Genomic DNA, 18,335 nt, shown 5'->3' with positions numbered 1-18,335 from the left:
CTTATTTGTAGGCGATGAGGATTTGAAATTGTAGACTGCAAAATTTTTAATAGCTTTATTCTGTTCAAGATTGTCAAAAAGTTCTACTAGACATTCAATTCTCTGCTGTCTAAATAAGCTCAAACAACATACTGCTGTACAGTCTAGCTATCCTGGACACCTGTAGTTTGAATTGACCTGTAATCTGAATCACGCTGCCCTGTCAAAATGCCTGCTGACAGTAGCAGTGGAGTTCTCTTGCCTATACTACTAGAGTGCTCTGCAGTGTGGAGAGTGGAGTTCTCTTTCCTATACTACTAGAGCGCTCTGCAGTGTTGAGTGGAGTTCTCTTTCCTATACTACTAGAGCGCTCTGCAGTGTGGAGAGTGGAGTTCTCTTTCCTATACTACTAGAGCGCTCTGCAGTGTGGAGAGTGGAGTTCTCTTTCCTATACTACTAGAGCGCTCTGCAGTGTTGAGTGGAGTTCTCTTTCCTATACTACTAGAGTGCTCTGCAGTGTTGAGTGGAGTTCTCTTTCCTATACTACAAGAGCGCTCTGCAGTGTGGAGAGTGGAGTTCTCTTTCCTATACTACTAGAGTGCTCTGCAGTGTTGAGAGTGGAGTTCTCTTTCCTATACTACTAGAGTGCTCTGCAGTGTTGAGAGTGGAGTTCTCTTTCCTATACTACTAGAGCGCTCTGCAGTGTTGAGTGGAGTTCTCTTTCCTATACTACTAGAGTGCTCTGCAGTGTTGAGTGGAGTTCTCTTTCCTATACTACAAGAGCGCTCTGCAGTGTGGAGAGTGGAGTTCTCTTTCCTATACTACTAGAGCGCTCTGCAGTGTTGAGAGTGGAGTTCTCTTTCCTATACTACTAGAGCGCTCTGCAGTGTGGAGAGTGGAGTTCTCTTTCCTATACTACTAGAGAGCTCTGCAGGTTACAGCACTGGGGAAATCACCCTGGATTGATTTAACCACCTATCTGTAGTTATCCTAGGATTACCTCTAAAATGTGGTTGAGGAAACAAGTAGCTATGAAGTAATTACAGAAGTCGTCTTGTTTGAGAGATCGGTCTAAAATCAAAATCAAGTGGAGCTTATTATTTTCATTCTCTTGCTGTAACAACTAACTATCGAGGGAGAGGAGTATGTGGTCTGGTGGTTTTAAATGTAATTGAAAATACAAGATTCTTTCTGGGTTGGATAATGGCCAATTTATGGCATATGAACATTTACTTAGCATCACCCCTACCTCGTTTTTTTCCCCCTTTTTTCCCAGAGCAATAATACCTATTTTACGTTCATTTAAATGTCTAATTTCTTATTTCCCTGCAGCTTTTTGATCCACGCATAGCAGTTGCTATGAATGTTTATCTATACCGGAAACATGCAATGCATTATGGGCATATACGGAATTGTGAATAGGTTGATCAGTTTAGCCCACAAGTTGTTAAGTTTTGTAAAATTAACCCTGTAATGCCCAACCATTTTGAACTGAGAAAAGCTACTTTATTTATGGAACTAGATTCTGTTTCTTGCACAAAACACTTTTCTGTCTGGCAACACATAATGCATTACATATGAAAAATTCTGGCTTGCGAGGCTAGAGTAAAGAAAAAATAATATAGAAGGGTGGCTAAGCGTTGTATCATGTGATACAAAAATGGGCATTGCATGGTTAATAGAACATATCTGAGCTTGTTACTCATACACACTGTGGCTAATCAAGTTCGCAGTAGAACCTGGAATTGGCGAAACTGCTATGCAATAGGAGTCTTAGTTCCATCCCTGCAATAACAATGCTGGTTATCATCACAGGGATGGACTCTCGTTGCACAGCAGTTTGATCCTTTCCTGGTTTTACTATGAGTTTAATGCAATGTCATTTTGTTGTTACATTTTGTTGTTACATGTTACAGGGGCAGCAGTGTGGAGTAGTGGTTAGGGCTCTGGACTCTTGACCGGAGGGTTGTGGGTTCAATCCCCAGTGGGGGACACTGCTGTTGTACTCTTGAGCAAGGTACTTTACCTAGATTGCTCCAGTAAAAACCCAACTGTATAAATGGGTAATTGTATGTAAAAATAATGTGATATCTGTATAATGTGAAGTAATGTATAATGTGATATCTTGTAACAATTGTAAGTCGCCCTGGATAAGGGCGTCTGCTAAGAAATAAATAATAATAATATATTTGGTAAAACTATAAGAAACTGAATCAAGCAGATGGGCATTTCAGCTTATCACTTATCGTTTTACCTTCGAACGGAGCGTTTGGAAGTTATTCAAGGTAATTAATGACCTTTGGCTAAGGGGAGAATGGTCACCCAATATCAAATGCTAAGCGGCATTCGTCATTTAGATTCCAAACCAGTCGCTTTCCCTAGCGAACTTAATTACAGGATGTTAAGCCTGACCTCTATCCAATTCCCAAGCACTGATGGACTTTCCAGGAGAAGAATGCCTTGGGGTCTGGCACTGTTAACCTTTCAGCTGATGGAAAATATTGTAGGTAATGAGAAAATCTGGCAATTAACTGAGCAATATTTACTTTTGATTCAATGACAAAATAATTGCAGATGAGTGTTCTTGTCTTTTGAAACTCGTATTAGCTTTACCCAACGAGGAACTGGCCATGTCAATTTACATTCACCTCGCTATTTTAGTGTGTTTTCATTTTGCTTTGTCTCCATACTGAATTATCATCCGCCTTCTCTACCCTTTTATAATCCTTGAGCTTGTTTAGGAGTATCTTGCTTTTGAATAATATAATTTTCTCAGCGCATTCATTTTGATAAACTTTCTGCTATTATTATTATTTATTTCTTAGCAGACGCCCTTATCCAGGGCGACTTACAATTGTTACAAGATATCACATTATACATTCTTTCACATTATACAGATATCACATTATTTTTACATGCATATTACCCATTTATACGGTTTTTACTGGAGCAATCTAGGTAAAGTACCTTGCTCAAGGGTACAGCAGCAGTGTCCCCCACCTGGGATTGAACCCACGACCTTCCGGTCAAGAGTCCAGAGCCCTCACCACTACTCCACACTGTTGCTATTCCATTAGTTTTTAGGAAACTTCACTAAATAACTATATAACAGCCTTAGTAATAAACATTTCAATAAGAATCTTATTGACAGATTCCATATTCAGGACAATTCCTGATTCCCTAAACCTTCTAAAATTTGTAGCGAGTTGAAAATGCATACTTGATACAGGTCTTTGTCCTTTGTTGTGTGGATTTGAAGCATTTCAAAGCATGCTGTTAGTTACTTTAAAATTCCCTTCTCATGGGTTGTATATATTTGTAATGCTATTAAGAATCTTTTAAACCGTTAATAAATGATTGATTGTGTGGGGTTGGTAGTGGGGTTTTGGGGTATTCCAGAGGTTGTCCGATAACTGCTAGTGGGATCCCAGAGATAAAAAAGGTTAGTAGAGACATGTTTAGAAAATAGTGATGACACAACTTGATGCAGACAGTGGAATAGGACGCAGAAGCACAACGATAAAGCATGAAGCAGTTTTTTTTAAAAGAATAAAATGAAAGAGGGAGGGAGGGAAGGAAGGCTTTTGAAAAAAATTAACCCATACCTTGGCTGTTTAACATCAGGTGCGCCAGACCTTGAAAGGGAAAAAAACAAAAACAAAAAACAAAAAAAGAAAGAAAGAAAGAAAGAAAGAAAGTCATAAAAAACGCACGGGAAAGAACGAAAGCATTGTCACAACGTTGGAACTGCAATTTGTGACAGACATCCCGGAGCAGACATGGATGTCGGTTTGAAAAAAGAACTTAAAGAAAACATAAAAAGGAAAACATTTCTCGAAGTGGGGTGGGGGGGGGGAGGAGGTAGGAACAAAAAAAGCATTTCATCGACGCAACCTCAAAGTTGCTCACACAAATGCTTTTTTTCCCAAAAAACCAATGGAACACACACACACACAACTGTTTGCAAAGAGGTTTGAAAAATCAGATTCGTTCTTTTGCCTGTTTCTTAAAAGAAAAGGACAGAGTCAACAAAACAGAGCTGTAGAAGAAGAACATTTCCAACTGTGCAGAATTTTTTCAAGCCATTTTGCACCATTTTTTTTGATGTTACAAAACAACCCTTAAAAACGTTATCACATCAATTCCAGTGAATCTTCCCTAACATATATTGCATAGGAAATGTACCAGAAATGCTCTGTATGAAACATATTACAGGTGGATTTGATTTTTTAATGGAATTCTAGGTGGGGTTTTTTTTTCAGAATAAAACTTTATTAATGAGTTTAGGAGTATACATAAATACAATACAGGAGTAAAACAAAGCAAGTACAATTTAGATAAGGATTTAATCTACAACAACAGCAAAACAAGTTTCTGCTCAAACAGCCAACTTCTCAATGTTTCGGTATGTTTAACATAGGGACAGTGTGTTTGAAAACAAACATTGGAGGTATATACATATATATATATATATATATATATATATATATATATATATATATATATATATATATATATATAATGCATATTTCAAATAAATAACATGTTTTTTCAACAAATAAAAGTTGGCATTCTATGAAAAGGCCTTTTCTATTCCTGCTGAGTGGATTTCTCGCACACAGACGACAAGAGAAAGAAATACACTCACTGAACGCTCAGAAACGTATCAACTCATTAAATCTAAATAAAGACCAGCTGATGACATTTCATTTATAAAGAGCACATACTCTGTTTATATAGCATATGTTATGGTTTAAACATTTAGCATGTGAGTTCTACACTCACGATTGTACAGTGAGTGAAGTTGGGGCTAATAGGTTTCAATGGTGTGTCTGTATCGATCTTTATAGATACTTCAATGTTAAGAGCTTGCATGGAGTTACTGCATTGAAATCAGGTCAGAGGAAAAGCAATGCTAGGTGATGGAAGACAGGCCTACGTGTGAAGCTTCTAAGAGTTTGAGTTCTTGTAATGGAAATAAAGAGCTACTTTGTAGCTCCCAGAATGAATATTTTCAATGTTAACTGCTTTTCTTCATGACTGGAATAGCAGCATTGAAATGAGTGCAAAATCTTACTGAAGCCTATGATACAATAGCATTAAAAAATCAAATCTGAGATCTGTGAGTTAATGGCAATATTATTAGGTGAGATTCACTGGAATTATGTATGTTAGCTCTATGTATAGTTAATCCCATTATCAGTCCAGTATATTACCCTGAAGAAAAGCCTAGCCAACAATAGAACATCACAGCATTACCAGCAAAGGCAACAGATAGGATAAAGACACAAGTCCTAACCCTGTATTCTGGTTCTAATACCATGGACTGGGTTACCAGCAGGATTGATTGGTCCGTGCCTTTGTGACATCATAAGTATATGCACTGCAGTATCATTTATCCCATTGTAGTTTCCTTTGAGCTACCATCACCCCTTCATCCAGAACCACAGCCATTGAAGAGCAGTGAGTGCTTGCCTATATTTTGTGTTACTATATGTAGTTTTTGTAACATTTTTTTTATCAAAGACCTTGAAAAACTGCCATGCCATTTCTTAATAATATATATATATATATATATATATATATATATATATATATATATATATATATATATATATATACAGTATATGTATATGTATATGTATATATATATATATATATATATATATATATATATATATATATATATATATATATATATTTTCTACATTCCCCTTCCCATTCGGAGTGGTTCTGTGACTCCCATATGTAGTTATTATCATTTAAATATCTGCCTATAAAACTGCTTTCATCTTGCCTGGAGAATCCTAATTGACTGGACAGCCTTTTTCATTCCATGCAGATCACGTGACAATGTGACTTTTCAGTTAGCCCCACCTACTCTGCATTTACAGAGACAGAGAGGGTAGGCGAGGCTGATAGAGTTGAAAGTTCCCTTGCGATTTGAATGGAATGCGGAAGGCTGTTCAGAACCCGGCGTTTAGAATTCTCCAGACAAGCTCCAAACCAGGAAAAGACAGATTTAGTAAAACTGAGAACTCAATATTGCATCAACAGAACCCAGAAACACTCCAAATGATTGAAACACAATAAAATCGCTCTATTGTCACATCCTTACTTGTTCCATGTGTGTCACACAGTCTGATGTGCATCATGAGGAGGAAACAGACAATTTGGATGACCAGCTCCAACCTGTCAGTAAATTTGAAGCCTTGTTCCGTGCTCCTCGTTGCAAAATTAAGAAAGTTAGCATAATTTTTATTTGTGGGACACACGTGTCCCTTGTACCTCAAAAGGGTCAAGGTCATTTTTCTACCTGTAAATCTATCTTTAAACAATACCATCTTTCAATATAGATCACGTCTCAAAGATAACTTCTCAAAGATTGGTGTTGTTCTAAGCAGCAAAGAACAGCAGTAGAATGTGGCAATAGACCGATTCATTTCTTCAAATATAATATCCCATTTTCATTCATTTTCACTTACTTTACATAATAACCTGCAAGTTTCCATTAAATATCAAACAACCATTAACACATACTGAAATACATTTATTAATATATTAGTAAGCTAACAGTTACAATAAAATGCTACCTATTTGAAAATGTTCTTATTAAAATAATAGCTTATAAATTAGGATAAGAAATTACTTTATAAATAATAAAGTATGCAGACTGTTTCAATACAAATCCCGCAGCAAAGCTCTTTTCGTGAATAGGAACTTAATTGTATTTGGTGATTTATTGAACATGCTGCTTATGGCCCCACCTCCTCTGTAGCCAAGCATAGGATAATATACATTAGCATAACATAACATAGCATAGTAGATCTTAGTACAGTGCAATATTACAAAGTACACTGTGGAATAGAGAAGCTACAATAATGTGCTGCAGTTGGATTTTAATCAAAACAGTCTGAAATCCCTTAACTGAGAGAATTTAAAAATACCTGTGAAAAGATATGTAAGAAACGTGTTCGACGTTACGAGACAGTTCATTGCATTTAATAACCCAGCAATACATAGCCGGTACCCTTTTATATACTGATTCAGCATTAGCAGAAGTTGGGTTGGTTTCATTCAAATCATGCTTTCAGTTCACTAAAGAGTATTAATCACTTTGAAACCGACATGGCCCTAGATCACTGTACGCACTCACATGTGGGTCAGTTAATATTGAAAAGACTATACCTGAATATACTGCAAACCACATTGAAGTCTAATCCAGTATCACTATCCTCTTCATGGGAAATTATTGAGCTCTTGTACAGAATCAAACAATACCGGTAATATAACACATCCATCACTCAACCTCAATAGTATTGTTATTGCAAACATTAATACAACACTCCCAAATGCTAATTATCATACAGACTCAAGTAAAAAGCCATCAGTTGTTTTCACACCAAAACTAAAATCAAGAGATCACACATGCTTTCATAAAAGCTGTGCAATCTTAAAAAACAGAAATGTTGGGTGGACATGGAGACTGAACTGCTCCCTCACCCCCAAAGAGAAAGGGTGCTCCCTCCAGTCCAGGGCAGGCTTGAGACATGGAGACTGGACTGCTCCCTCCCTCCCTCACCCCCCTAAGAGAAAGGGTGCTCCCTCCAGTCCAGGGCAGGCTTGTGACATGGAGACTGAACTGCTCCCTCCCTCACCCCCTAAGAGAAAGGATGCTCCCTCCAGTCCATGGCAGGCTTGTGACATGGAGACTGAACTGCTCCCTCCCTCACCCCCTAAGAGAAAGGGTGCTCCCTCCAGTCCAGGGCAGGCTTGTGACATGGAGACTGAACTGCTCCCTCCCTCACCCCCTAAGAGAAAGGGTGCTCCCTCTAGTTCAGGGCAGGCTTGAGACATAAAGAACTGAACTTCTCTTGCTTAGATAAAATGGCAGCAAAACTACAAGACTATAATTTCACCCTCGCTTTCTTGTTTCACAACCAGAAACACATTTAAATCTGTTGTTGAAGTCAAAAAGAATATATTACACCATGTGTTCAAAAAAACAAAATCAGAAGCCGTGAAAATAGCAAAAGGCATAAATAACTTAGAACCAGCCAATGAATTACACTTCTGTCAAAAATACTGATCAAGCCTGAACCTTACTGAGCTTTCTGTATAAAGCACACATTTCTGATGATTTCCTGAAATGCAGGGTTTTCTCTTAGAATATATTAACAATTTGAGGCTGTGTGTTTGTAAAACGCTTTCAACATATTTTAATATGATGTTGTAAAAGTGGCACTGTTACCGTGGGAACACAAACGTGATATCTGCATGCCAGACAAAATGTCCAGAATGCACCTGGTGTGCTAGATCTTAGAGTAAATAGCGGGGTTTCTGAAAATATAGCATTGCACATCCCCATGTGTTGCTACAACTGTTTAAATAAACTTACCTGTCATTTTTCTTTTCATTGTTAACATCGTGACAACTTTTTACAATTTTAAAGTCTGTTTCAAAGCTCTTTTCAAAATGTCTGCTCTAGTGCACCGATAGTGTCAAGATTATTGCCCACATTGTCAAACAGGTAACACAGCCAACAACGATCCATGATGTGGTACGGAACAGAAAAGATAGAGCACTTGTTATCTTTTTTTTTCGTTTTTTTAATCGCTCTTCCTGCAGTGATTTAGAGGGCAGATCTCAAACCCCAGTGCACTAGAGCAGACATTTCAAAAGTTGTACGTGTAAAAAGTTGTCAGGATGTTAATAATGAAAAGAAAAATGACAGGTAAGCTGTTTAAACAGTTGTAGCAGCACGCGGGGAAGGGTAACGTTATATTTTTCGGAACCCCGCTACTTACTCTCTAAAAACCTGCAGTGCGGGAATGGTTAAAAAAAATGGTCTTTTAAATAAAGCGTGTTAAAGTTTCATGAGTCATAAATATGCAGGCTTTGTTCCAGAGGTTAACTTGTCACTGCTTGTCAGAAATGCAACGCGCTCTCCTGGGCTTTACTAATGAGAGACGCTTTCCATCTCCCACTGCAGTCTTGCAATACATCACAGAACGCAAACAGCCCAGGGAGGCAAGGTGGCACAGTGGGTTAGTGTGCTAGCCTCTTACTTCTCTATAGTCCTGTGAATCACATACAGCTAGAGCCAAAAGTTGTGCATCACCTTGTGGAATTAAACACATTTTGCTTCATAAAGTCGATTAAGACTGCTGAATAATGTTACATTATCATATTGAATTAGAAACCGCTTTGTAGTTTTCTCATATACTGTCAGAAATTTTAAAATGTGACATTTCGAAATCTAACATGAAATACCGTCCTATCTATTATGGCTTCCGGTCGACTTTGGTGGTATAATTTTGTGGTTTCTTAGATAACATGATGTTAAATAACAATTATGTTTGTATAGTTTTTGTTTTTTAAATGAATGTTGCAGTCCTACAATTCTAGGTGATGCAAAACTTTTGGCCATAGCTGTACAGTGCAATACACTGGTACACATTACTGTAGGCAGATGAATTTGTTAGACAAATTGCATCCCCGATAGATCAAGTAAATTTGACATTGCCCTGAACTAGAGATACGAATTAGATGAGAGCGGTAGGAGAATCACAATTGCAAATGCCAGAAATATCTAACAGAATAAAAGAGCTTGCATGTAAAGTAGTTTTGAGTCAAGGAGGCTGAACTGCTCTATCATCCCCCTATAGGGTTCTCTCTCCTGTCCAGGCCAGGGCAGAGCAGGCTTGATGCATGGACTGAACTGCACCCTCACCCTCTAAGAGAAAGGGTGCTCCCTCCAGTCCAGGGCAGGCTTGAGGCATGGAGACTGAACTGCTCCCTCACCCTCTAAGAGAAAGGGTGCTCCCTCCAGTCCAGGGCAAGCTTGATGCATGGACTGAAATGCTCCCTCACCCTCTATGAGAAAGGGCACTCCCTCCTGTCCAGGGCAGGCTTGATGCATGGACTGAACTGCTCCCTCACCCTCTAAGAAAAGGGTGCTCCCTCCAGTCCAGGGCATGGCTTGAGGCATGGAGACTGAACTGCTCCCTCACCCCTAAGAGAAAGGGTGCTCCCTCCAGTCCAGGGCAGGGTTGAGGCATGGACTGAACTGCTCCCTCACCCCTAAGAGAAAGGTTGCTCCCTCCAGTCCAGGGCAGGCTTGAGGCATGGACTGAACTGCTCCCTCACCCCTAAGAGAAAGGGTGCTCCCTCCAGTCCAGGGCAGGCTTGATGCATGGAGACTGAAGTGCTCTTCACATCCGAGGAGCACAGTTAACAGCAATATTCCAGTTTTAGTCAGTGAAATGATGAAGTATCATCAGCATTAATGGTTTTAGAGTGCTGGTGGGTGTAAATTGCATTGTTGATATAGATGCAGCTCACCTCTCAGTGATTTAGGTGGTGTTGACGCAGGCTGAGAAAGTCTTTCTTTCTTTGACAATCACATTGCATCTTTTCAGCACTCAGACTAATTTGTATGGGTTACACGACGCCGCTAGTCTAGATAGTTTCTCTAACGGGATCTTTAAGAAATAGAACACGGCAATAAGACTGTAACGATCTCAAGGCAACAGGGAACTGACTTCCAGTAAAATATTTAAAGTGACGGCAGCTAACACAATAAATCTAGAAATCCTACCTGCCCTGTACTTCCATTAGCTGCAGGGGCCTCAAGTGTGCAGTTTTGAAAGAAACACACATTATAGCCCAGGTTTCATTTTAAAATATCTGGTACCACATTCGGTATGGACATTTCCTTTAACCTAATGTTGAAGCGATTCTTTTCAAATTGCACATGCGAGACCTGTGTAGCTGATGGGAGCTCCAAAGAGGTATATAATGAAATGGCTGTGCGCTACAATCACTTTTTACATATGCATTCAATATTACAAACGTTTAGTTTGCTAGTGCTTGAGAGTTCAAAGGGTATGGTTTAACCTTTTGAGTGCCAAGGTAAGAACAGCAATTTTAGATTGACTTCAATCAAGTCACCACCTAAATGAAAAGAAAATCCAGCCCCCTCAATCTTCACATTCCTTTAAGATCTGGGATTGGTCTGGTGGCTCTTTGCTGGACTCTCTGCATGGCCAGCATATTATTTTGGTGCTGTGGTGACCAGAACTGAACAGCCTTCTACCAGTGTGTTATACAGCCTCCTCATAACCCATCACAGCCGGCTAAATAACCAAGCATTCTGTTTGCCTTTTCCATTGCTTAAGTGGCTGGTCTATGCACAGAACTCAATAGTTCTGTATAGCACAGTCAGTCTTTTTACACCAGTTGCAGACGCAGCTATATAAATATATACCATTGCCAAAAATATAGGGCTGCTCTCTGGGGAGTTTAGCAGTGAATTCTAATTGTGTGTTTTACAGAAGTATCCTCTGTGGATTCACCAGGAATCTCTTATGAATCTCTGGATTGAAATATTTGGCAGGGATGGGGTTAAATCTGTTGGCAAGGATGGGGTTAAATCTGTCCCTGCCAGCAATCACAGGTGTGGCCATTCCCCAGGATCAGGTCTGGTCAGTACTGTGACAAAATGTTGATGGCTAATTTACTGTCTATTTCATGGGGGCACATATTGTCTTTCAGTTGCGATATCAAATTAACTCAGGTAGGTTTGGAGAAAAAACTCAATATTATTATTTATTTCTTAGCAGACACCGTTATCCAGGGCAACTTACAATTGTTACAAGATATCACATTATTTTTTACATACAATTACCCATTTATACAGTTGGGTTTTTACTGGAGCAATCTAGGTAACGTACTTTGCTCAAGGGTACAGCAGCAGTGTCCCCCACCTGGGATTGAACCCACGACCCTCTGATCAAGAATCCAGAGCCCTAACCACTACCCCACACTGCTGCAGTACAATATTTTTGAATTGAAAGTAATGGTCTCTAGAGGAATCATCACTTTTTGACCACGACTCTAGCTTTTTTTTTGAATGGCTCAGGATGTAAATATAGCCTTCATCCATGTATTATATATATGTGTGTGTGTGTGTGTTTAAAAAAACCTGGCACACCCCAGGCAACTTTGCAGACCACTGGCTTATAAAGACATAATACAGCAACACAGTGTCTGTTTGATACTGATATGGATAACCAGCAGCGCCTGTGTGTCCAAACCACAGATATGTCAAAACATCAAACCACTAACTCTTGTACATTTTTTCAATGGAAAACCTCAGTCCACTGCAGCTGCCCTTGTGCTCCCATTGCCTCTATGTACAGCCCCCTGACACTGCTACTGCGCTGAACTGCATGAGCTTTTCATCCAACGTAGGTCTGATTTGCTGTACACCGCATACCTCAATTGGCATGCACCGTCTGGCGCTGATAAAACGCAACTGACAGTGTGATTAATAACAGTGTGCCAGCTACCGCTATACATGTATATATGTAATTAAAAGAAAGAAAGAAAAAAAGAATGAATCAGTGGCTCACATCTGGAACGGGTTCGGCATTAGATAAGTGAGAGAGGGAGGCGAGAGTGGCATTAACTAAATCACAAACGCAGAATGGCTTTGAGAATGTGGCTGCATACGTTTCACACACAAAATGGCAGCAACAGGATACCATAATGCACGCCCTTTCATGCAGGTAGGTATATATTATTATTAATAATTTCTTAGCAGACGCCCTTATCCAGGGCGACTTACAATTGCTACAAGATATCACATTATTTTTGCATACAATTACCCATTTATACAGATGGGTTTTTACTGGAGCAATCTAGGTACCTTGCTCAAGGGTACAGCAGCAGTGTCCCCCCACCTGGGATTGAACCCACGACCCTCCGGTCAAGAGTCCAGAGCCCTAACCACTACTCCACACTGCTGCAGAACCAACCACCTTTTCTCTTACAGTCAAAAGAAACTAGGCTCCTTAAGATGTGTGAAATAATCACTGGGTATTAGCCAACAGATAGAACAACAGGCATCTGATCACATTGACTATACAACAACCGCACACTGCTCTCCCGTTGTTTTCTATGGAGGTCAGTCATTCTGTTGTTCCTCAATAATGAAACAGCAAATAAAGCATGGTCAAGCTGATGCTTGTTCTAAAACCACTGGCTGCTGAAAAACTCTAACTCTTTCCTCGGACTGCAAGGATTATTTCAGACAAATAAATTAAGTTCCATTATTAACTCATAGCACACCCAAGCAATGCCATTATCCCTTAATTACACACTCTTTGGTAAAGAATGTCTATCCCAAGACGGAATACAAATCCTAATCTGACCTCATAACATGCTAGCATTTTGAAGGTTGTATCAAATAAACACACATTATCTTAAAACATGTATTTGGATTTTGAATGATATTTTTGCGGTAGTAGCTACTAATGAACTAAAAGACAAGGGTCTGAAAGATTTTGGCTGCAAGAGACAGACAAAATGAAATATTTACTATGGAAGCTGTTTCACCTTTAATGGAACTGCCATAGGGGCTATATTTGCAGAAATAAACTTGTACACTTTGTGTTTCCATGTCTATCATATCCTATGGAGACCCACTTGTGCAGGTCAGCATTTTAAGGTAATTTTTCCTATTGTGCATCCATTTTTCAATGTCAGCGCCAGAGATTCAATTACGTTTTCTACTTGCGACAGTATAAAAGCTTTATTTATTATTCCATTGATAGCAATTAGTTTAAATAGCGCAACATGTCTTTTTGGTACGCTGTTCTATAGTGAGAACAACTGAAAGGGTCAACTGATTTTTAGGATATTTAAAGTTTGAGGTTGTTCTAAATCTAGAATACGGGTTAATTCACTGGATGATAAAACAAATGTATTTAATTCTAAGGGTTAGCATTTTGTTCAAACTGTTTGTCTTTAGTTCAAGTCACTTTGTCGTGAATTCGCCATTTCTTCCTTAGTTTGCCTTACACATCACAATCTAATCAGACTAAATACAGGAATTGATTACCCTGCCAAACAGCCTGATAACAAGTGCAATGTATTTTTAAGATCTGATACCAATACATGATACAGGGTAGTGTAACCGACTATACCACTCTAAAGATAATAACATATTCTAATGTCTTTCTCTATTACACTGTTTCCCTGAATCCGAAGGCTTTAACAGTAAATTAAATTATTAGTTTTGTATTTTCATTATTAGATTGATAACATCAACTGTATTGATCACAATGTCATTGTCCTGTCTTCGGCATTGACATTTCTTCCTTAGTTTGACTTACACATTACAATCTAATCAGACTAAATACAAGAATTGATTACCCTGCCAAACAGCCTGATAAACAAAGCAAGGTTGAATAAAGTTGGCAGATTAGTCTGTCTGCATCCTGACTTTAATTGCCTCCCCAATCATATTAACGAACATGGTCCGTACTAAGTAATTGATGCATAATTACTCATTAATTAACGACCAACATACCAATGGTTTTGAACAATTAATTCACTCTTGCGTCTGCTGTGAGCTGTATGGTGTTCTACGAAGACTTTGTCACGCACAATTATTTCCTGCAGATGGTTAAATGAAATAGGAAGTTATATTTGAATTAAAAGCAGGTTTACTGGACTGACTTGATCCCTCACCCCCTAAGAGAAAGGTGCTCCCTCCAGTCCAGAGCAGGCTTGAGGCATGGAGACTGAACTTCTCCCTCACCCCCTAAGAGAAAGGGTGCTCCCTCCAGTCCAGGGCAGGCTTGAGGCATGGAGACTGAACTGCTCCCTCACCCCCTAAGAGAAAGGGTGCTCCCTCCAGTCCAGGGCAGGCTTGAGGCATGGAGACTGAACTGCTCCCTCACCCCTAAGAGAAAGGGTGCTCCATCCAGTCCAGGGCAGGATTGAGGCATGGAGACTGAACTGCTCCCTCACCCCTAAGAGAAAGGGTGCTCTCTCCAGTCCAGGGCAGGATTGAGGCATGGAGACTGAACTGCTCCCTCACCCCTAAGAGAAAGGGTGCTCCCTCCAGTCCAGGGCAGGATTGAGGCATAGAGACTGAACTGCTCCCTCCAATTCATATAGCACAGAACCACTGCATTGCCATTGTAGTGCTCCTACCTGTGTGACCACTGAATATAATCTGGTAAGGCTTTTGTAATGAAGAAGCTTTTTATTGAATGCAACTTTTGCTAAATCCTTTCAAACAGATTACTGTGCTACTGTATACTGTGGTACAAGCACACCAAAGTGCCTTAAAACAGCATGAACTGCCAACAAATGCCTAGAAAACGTTAAAATGTTACGCCAATACATTATACAGGATAGTGTTACCGACTACACCACACCAAAGGAAGACGATAATATGCTCTTGTTTTTCTCTCACAATGAAGCTCAAGGCAAATTGGCTGATACTACATGGATTGCCATGTGTCCGGAGCAATCTTTTACATGTTCTGATCTGACCTTCTCCAAACACAGTTGACTGGTCTTCACATGTGCCCCTGTGTAAAAGCAAAAGCAAATAGCTTGCTTCATGCCACAGCGTGTAATAAAACAAAGGCCTTCTCATCAATATCTCAGCTCTCATGCAGAACTTCAAATAAAGCCTGCAGCACTTTGAAAGTGCTGTGCCACTCAACAGGGAGTGAGAATCCGACAGTCTTCCTGGGGTCTTAGTAATTCAAGGAAAATCCCAGGCATTTTTCACCAATTGATTTCGACTGTTGTTCCTGAACACAGTTTTTAAACAGACCGATTTTTGTAAAGTTTGGTTTCGTCTATAAAGACACACAATTTGCATGCACAAGTTAAATCCTGACAGTGTCAATTATCCATATTGCAGTTACCCAAATATTGTATATTTACAGGACTGTGCTTTGACTGTGAGTTCAGAATCAAAGAACAGAAACACACAGTATTTGTGTAATTGCAAAACAAACCCTATTTGGCTACTCTTCAATTTACTGCCATCGTGTTTGCTCCGTCACATTGAAGTGATAAGGTAGAATGGAAAGGGTTTTAGAAAAATGCATTGCCTTCTTATCCAAATGTCATGTTATTTGAGATCTCATTCTGGTTATGTTTCTGTTCTTTCATCTTGCTTATTTTCGCAAGTTTACATTTGGAAAGGTTCAGAGCACACAAACCTAGCTGCTGAAAATCATTTCAACTATAGTTCAGTATTCTAAAGGTTAGAGAACAAGACTTATTTAATTATCAGTTTCACACCATAGCTGCTGGCAATTGTGATTTTAACGGGATGTATTTGTGTCTGGTGTTTTTTTTCTGTAGATTTATTTAAATATTCAACCACAAAGGGAACATTAATAAAAAAACAACAGATTTTCAAGAGTGCTCTTTGAGAGGGGCTCCCTAGTGGCGCATCCAGTAAAGGCTGCCCGTGTGGAGTGCAGGATGCGCCCTATAGCCTGTAGATCGCAGGTTCGAATCCAGGTTATGTCACAGCCGACTGTGACCGGGGGTTCCTAGGGAAGGATTAGGTCGGCAGGGGAATCCACGGTTCACCGCACACTAGCGACCCCTGTGGCTGACAGGGCGCCTGCGGGTCTGCAGTGGAGCCATTCAGAGCTGTGTTGTCCTCCGGCACTACAGGTCTGGTGGTTTCACTGTGGAGCCGCAGTGTGAAAAATGATGGATTGGCAGGAACACGTTTCAGAGGTCGCGTGTTTCAGCCTCCGTTCCCCGAGTCGCTGGGGGGTTGTAATAATTGGACATTCCAAAGTGGGAAAAATACTGGGGTAAAAACCATTAGCAACGACTAAATGTATTTTTTTTAAAAAGTGCTTTTCGAGACTCAATACTACTTAAATATAATACAATTACAGTCTGTTTTCCTTAAAATAATGGCTGCTAATCCATAAAGAATTCTGTCTGAATATCACAAGAACAACATCTAAACATGTTCTGCACTCTCTCTGAGTTCATTTTGAATTCAGCCCCTGTTAATTCGTGTGGATTTCATTACTCATATTGTAATGAAATTTTGTAACAAATGAAAATTGGTAACAAATAATGTTGAGCATATGCTGATCACATGTATAAAACGTGCCTAATTAAAACGGTCTAACATTTTCACACGAGTGTTTCTATATCACCAATTACTGAGCGGAAATTGAAATTCTCAGACCCACAGGTGTTTTCATGCAGGTAGGTATATAAAGGATATAAATGACAAATCTTGAGGTGTTGTAATAAATTTGCACACCACTGTAAGCATCAATCAAGTGCTTAAAAGCAGAAACAAGAAAATAATTGAAAATGACACGTGGGTAAAACGCTTTGTACCTTATAAAAGCTTCCTGTATATGCACCGAGATTAGAAAAACAGAAATATTTGACATAAGATTATGGAATAAAATAGCTTAAAATCTAATCTTCTGGTTAGTAGTTCTGCCTCGCTAACCTTTGAAATCCGTTTTTCCATTTCTCAAAAGTGCTCATAATTACACAGAATTGAATAAATAGCTCAGTGTAAAGCGTCAAATCAACCGAGGGAAGATTAAAAAGTTGATCTGGAGAAAATTAAATGCCACTGAACCTTGTAAACAAATATTTCAACAATGTTGAACACAGTATACCAGGCATGGAGGTTACTCTTCTGTGAACGAACAGCAAAGTGCATTAAAAATATATTTCACGTGCAATAGCTTCAGAAAAAGGAGGCGCAGGCCCTTAGCACAAAGCCTCGACATGAAATAATTTGCATTGCCATTTAAATCACGAAACAGACTTCACATTAGCACAGAACTATGATGGCATTTCAGATGGAAAACAGTGGAGGTGAAATGTATCTGTGCTTTGAATTTAGTAACTGCAGTAATTCTAACAGGGCTAATTTCCATTGAAAAAAAACTGTTCTTCATTATAAGAAGGGTTCGTTGTAGTGAAGTAAGACTGTACTTTTAAATTAACCCAATGTTGCTGAAAACTGTCTTTGATGGGAAAAGATTAAAAAAAAGGGAAAAAAAATCATTTGACGGTTTGAGGCCTGCATTAGAATGCTGCTCCCGGTCTAGGTTGTCATGGAAACGGTTCCCTGTGCTCCCTGTAGCGTGACAGTGGCCATATCGGTACAGCTGCATACCATTACTCTCCCAGGCACTGAGGCTAGCACAAGCTGCAACAGGCATTTTCAGACCTATTTTATTTGGGTTACATTGGCCTCTGTCAAATCTGTTTACTCCTTTTTGTCTCTGAAAGGAAAAAAATCGACCAGGTTTAGGGGGTTATCAGATTACCGGAGTGGAAAACAAAGACTGTGATTTTATTTCATTTGACTTCAATTCACTCACGCCATAGCAATTCTGAAGCAGTTTTAAATCACTGTATATAATAACACAATCATAAATTCAAAGTTAAACACGGGTGTGTTTATTTGAGCTTGAGCATCGTTCAATAGAAAGTGAATGTAGCGCTCTGGGGAGCTCTGCTCATTGAACGCACTCTCT

At 39.4% G+C, this 18,335-nt stretch overlaps 1 protein-coding gene across 18 annotated transcripts in view; it reads right to left on the bottom strand.

Annotated features, from left to right (window-relative positions):
• Nucleotides 1-18,335, bottom strand: part of LOC117962483 (neurexin-2-like) — a 431,235-nt gene that overhangs the window by 330,087 nt on the left and 82,813 nt on the right. For 16 of the 18 annotated variants that reach the window (XM_059012180.1, XM_059012175.1, XM_059012177.1 and 13 more), the window contains exon 4: nt 3,585-3,614. The exons of the other annotated variants lie outside the window; for them this stretch is intronic. In XM_059012180.1, the coding sequence (XP_058868163.1) occupies nt 3,585-3,614 (30 nt within the window). The remainder of the gene's footprint in view (nt 1-3,584; nt 3,615-18,335) is intronic. 18 annotated transcript variants of the gene reach the window in all.

This window comes from Acipenser ruthenus, chromosome 43, assembly GCF_902713425.1.
Source record: "Acipenser ruthenus chromosome 43, fAciRut3.2 maternal haplotype, whole genome shotgun sequence".
In the NCBI taxonomy this organism is placed as follows: domain Eukaryota; kingdom Metazoa; phylum Chordata; class Actinopteri; order Acipenseriformes; family Acipenseridae; genus Acipenser; species Acipenser ruthenus.
The sequence above is the reverse complement of the archived record's forward strand: the minus strand, read 5'-3'. Positions and strand labels throughout refer to the sequence as shown.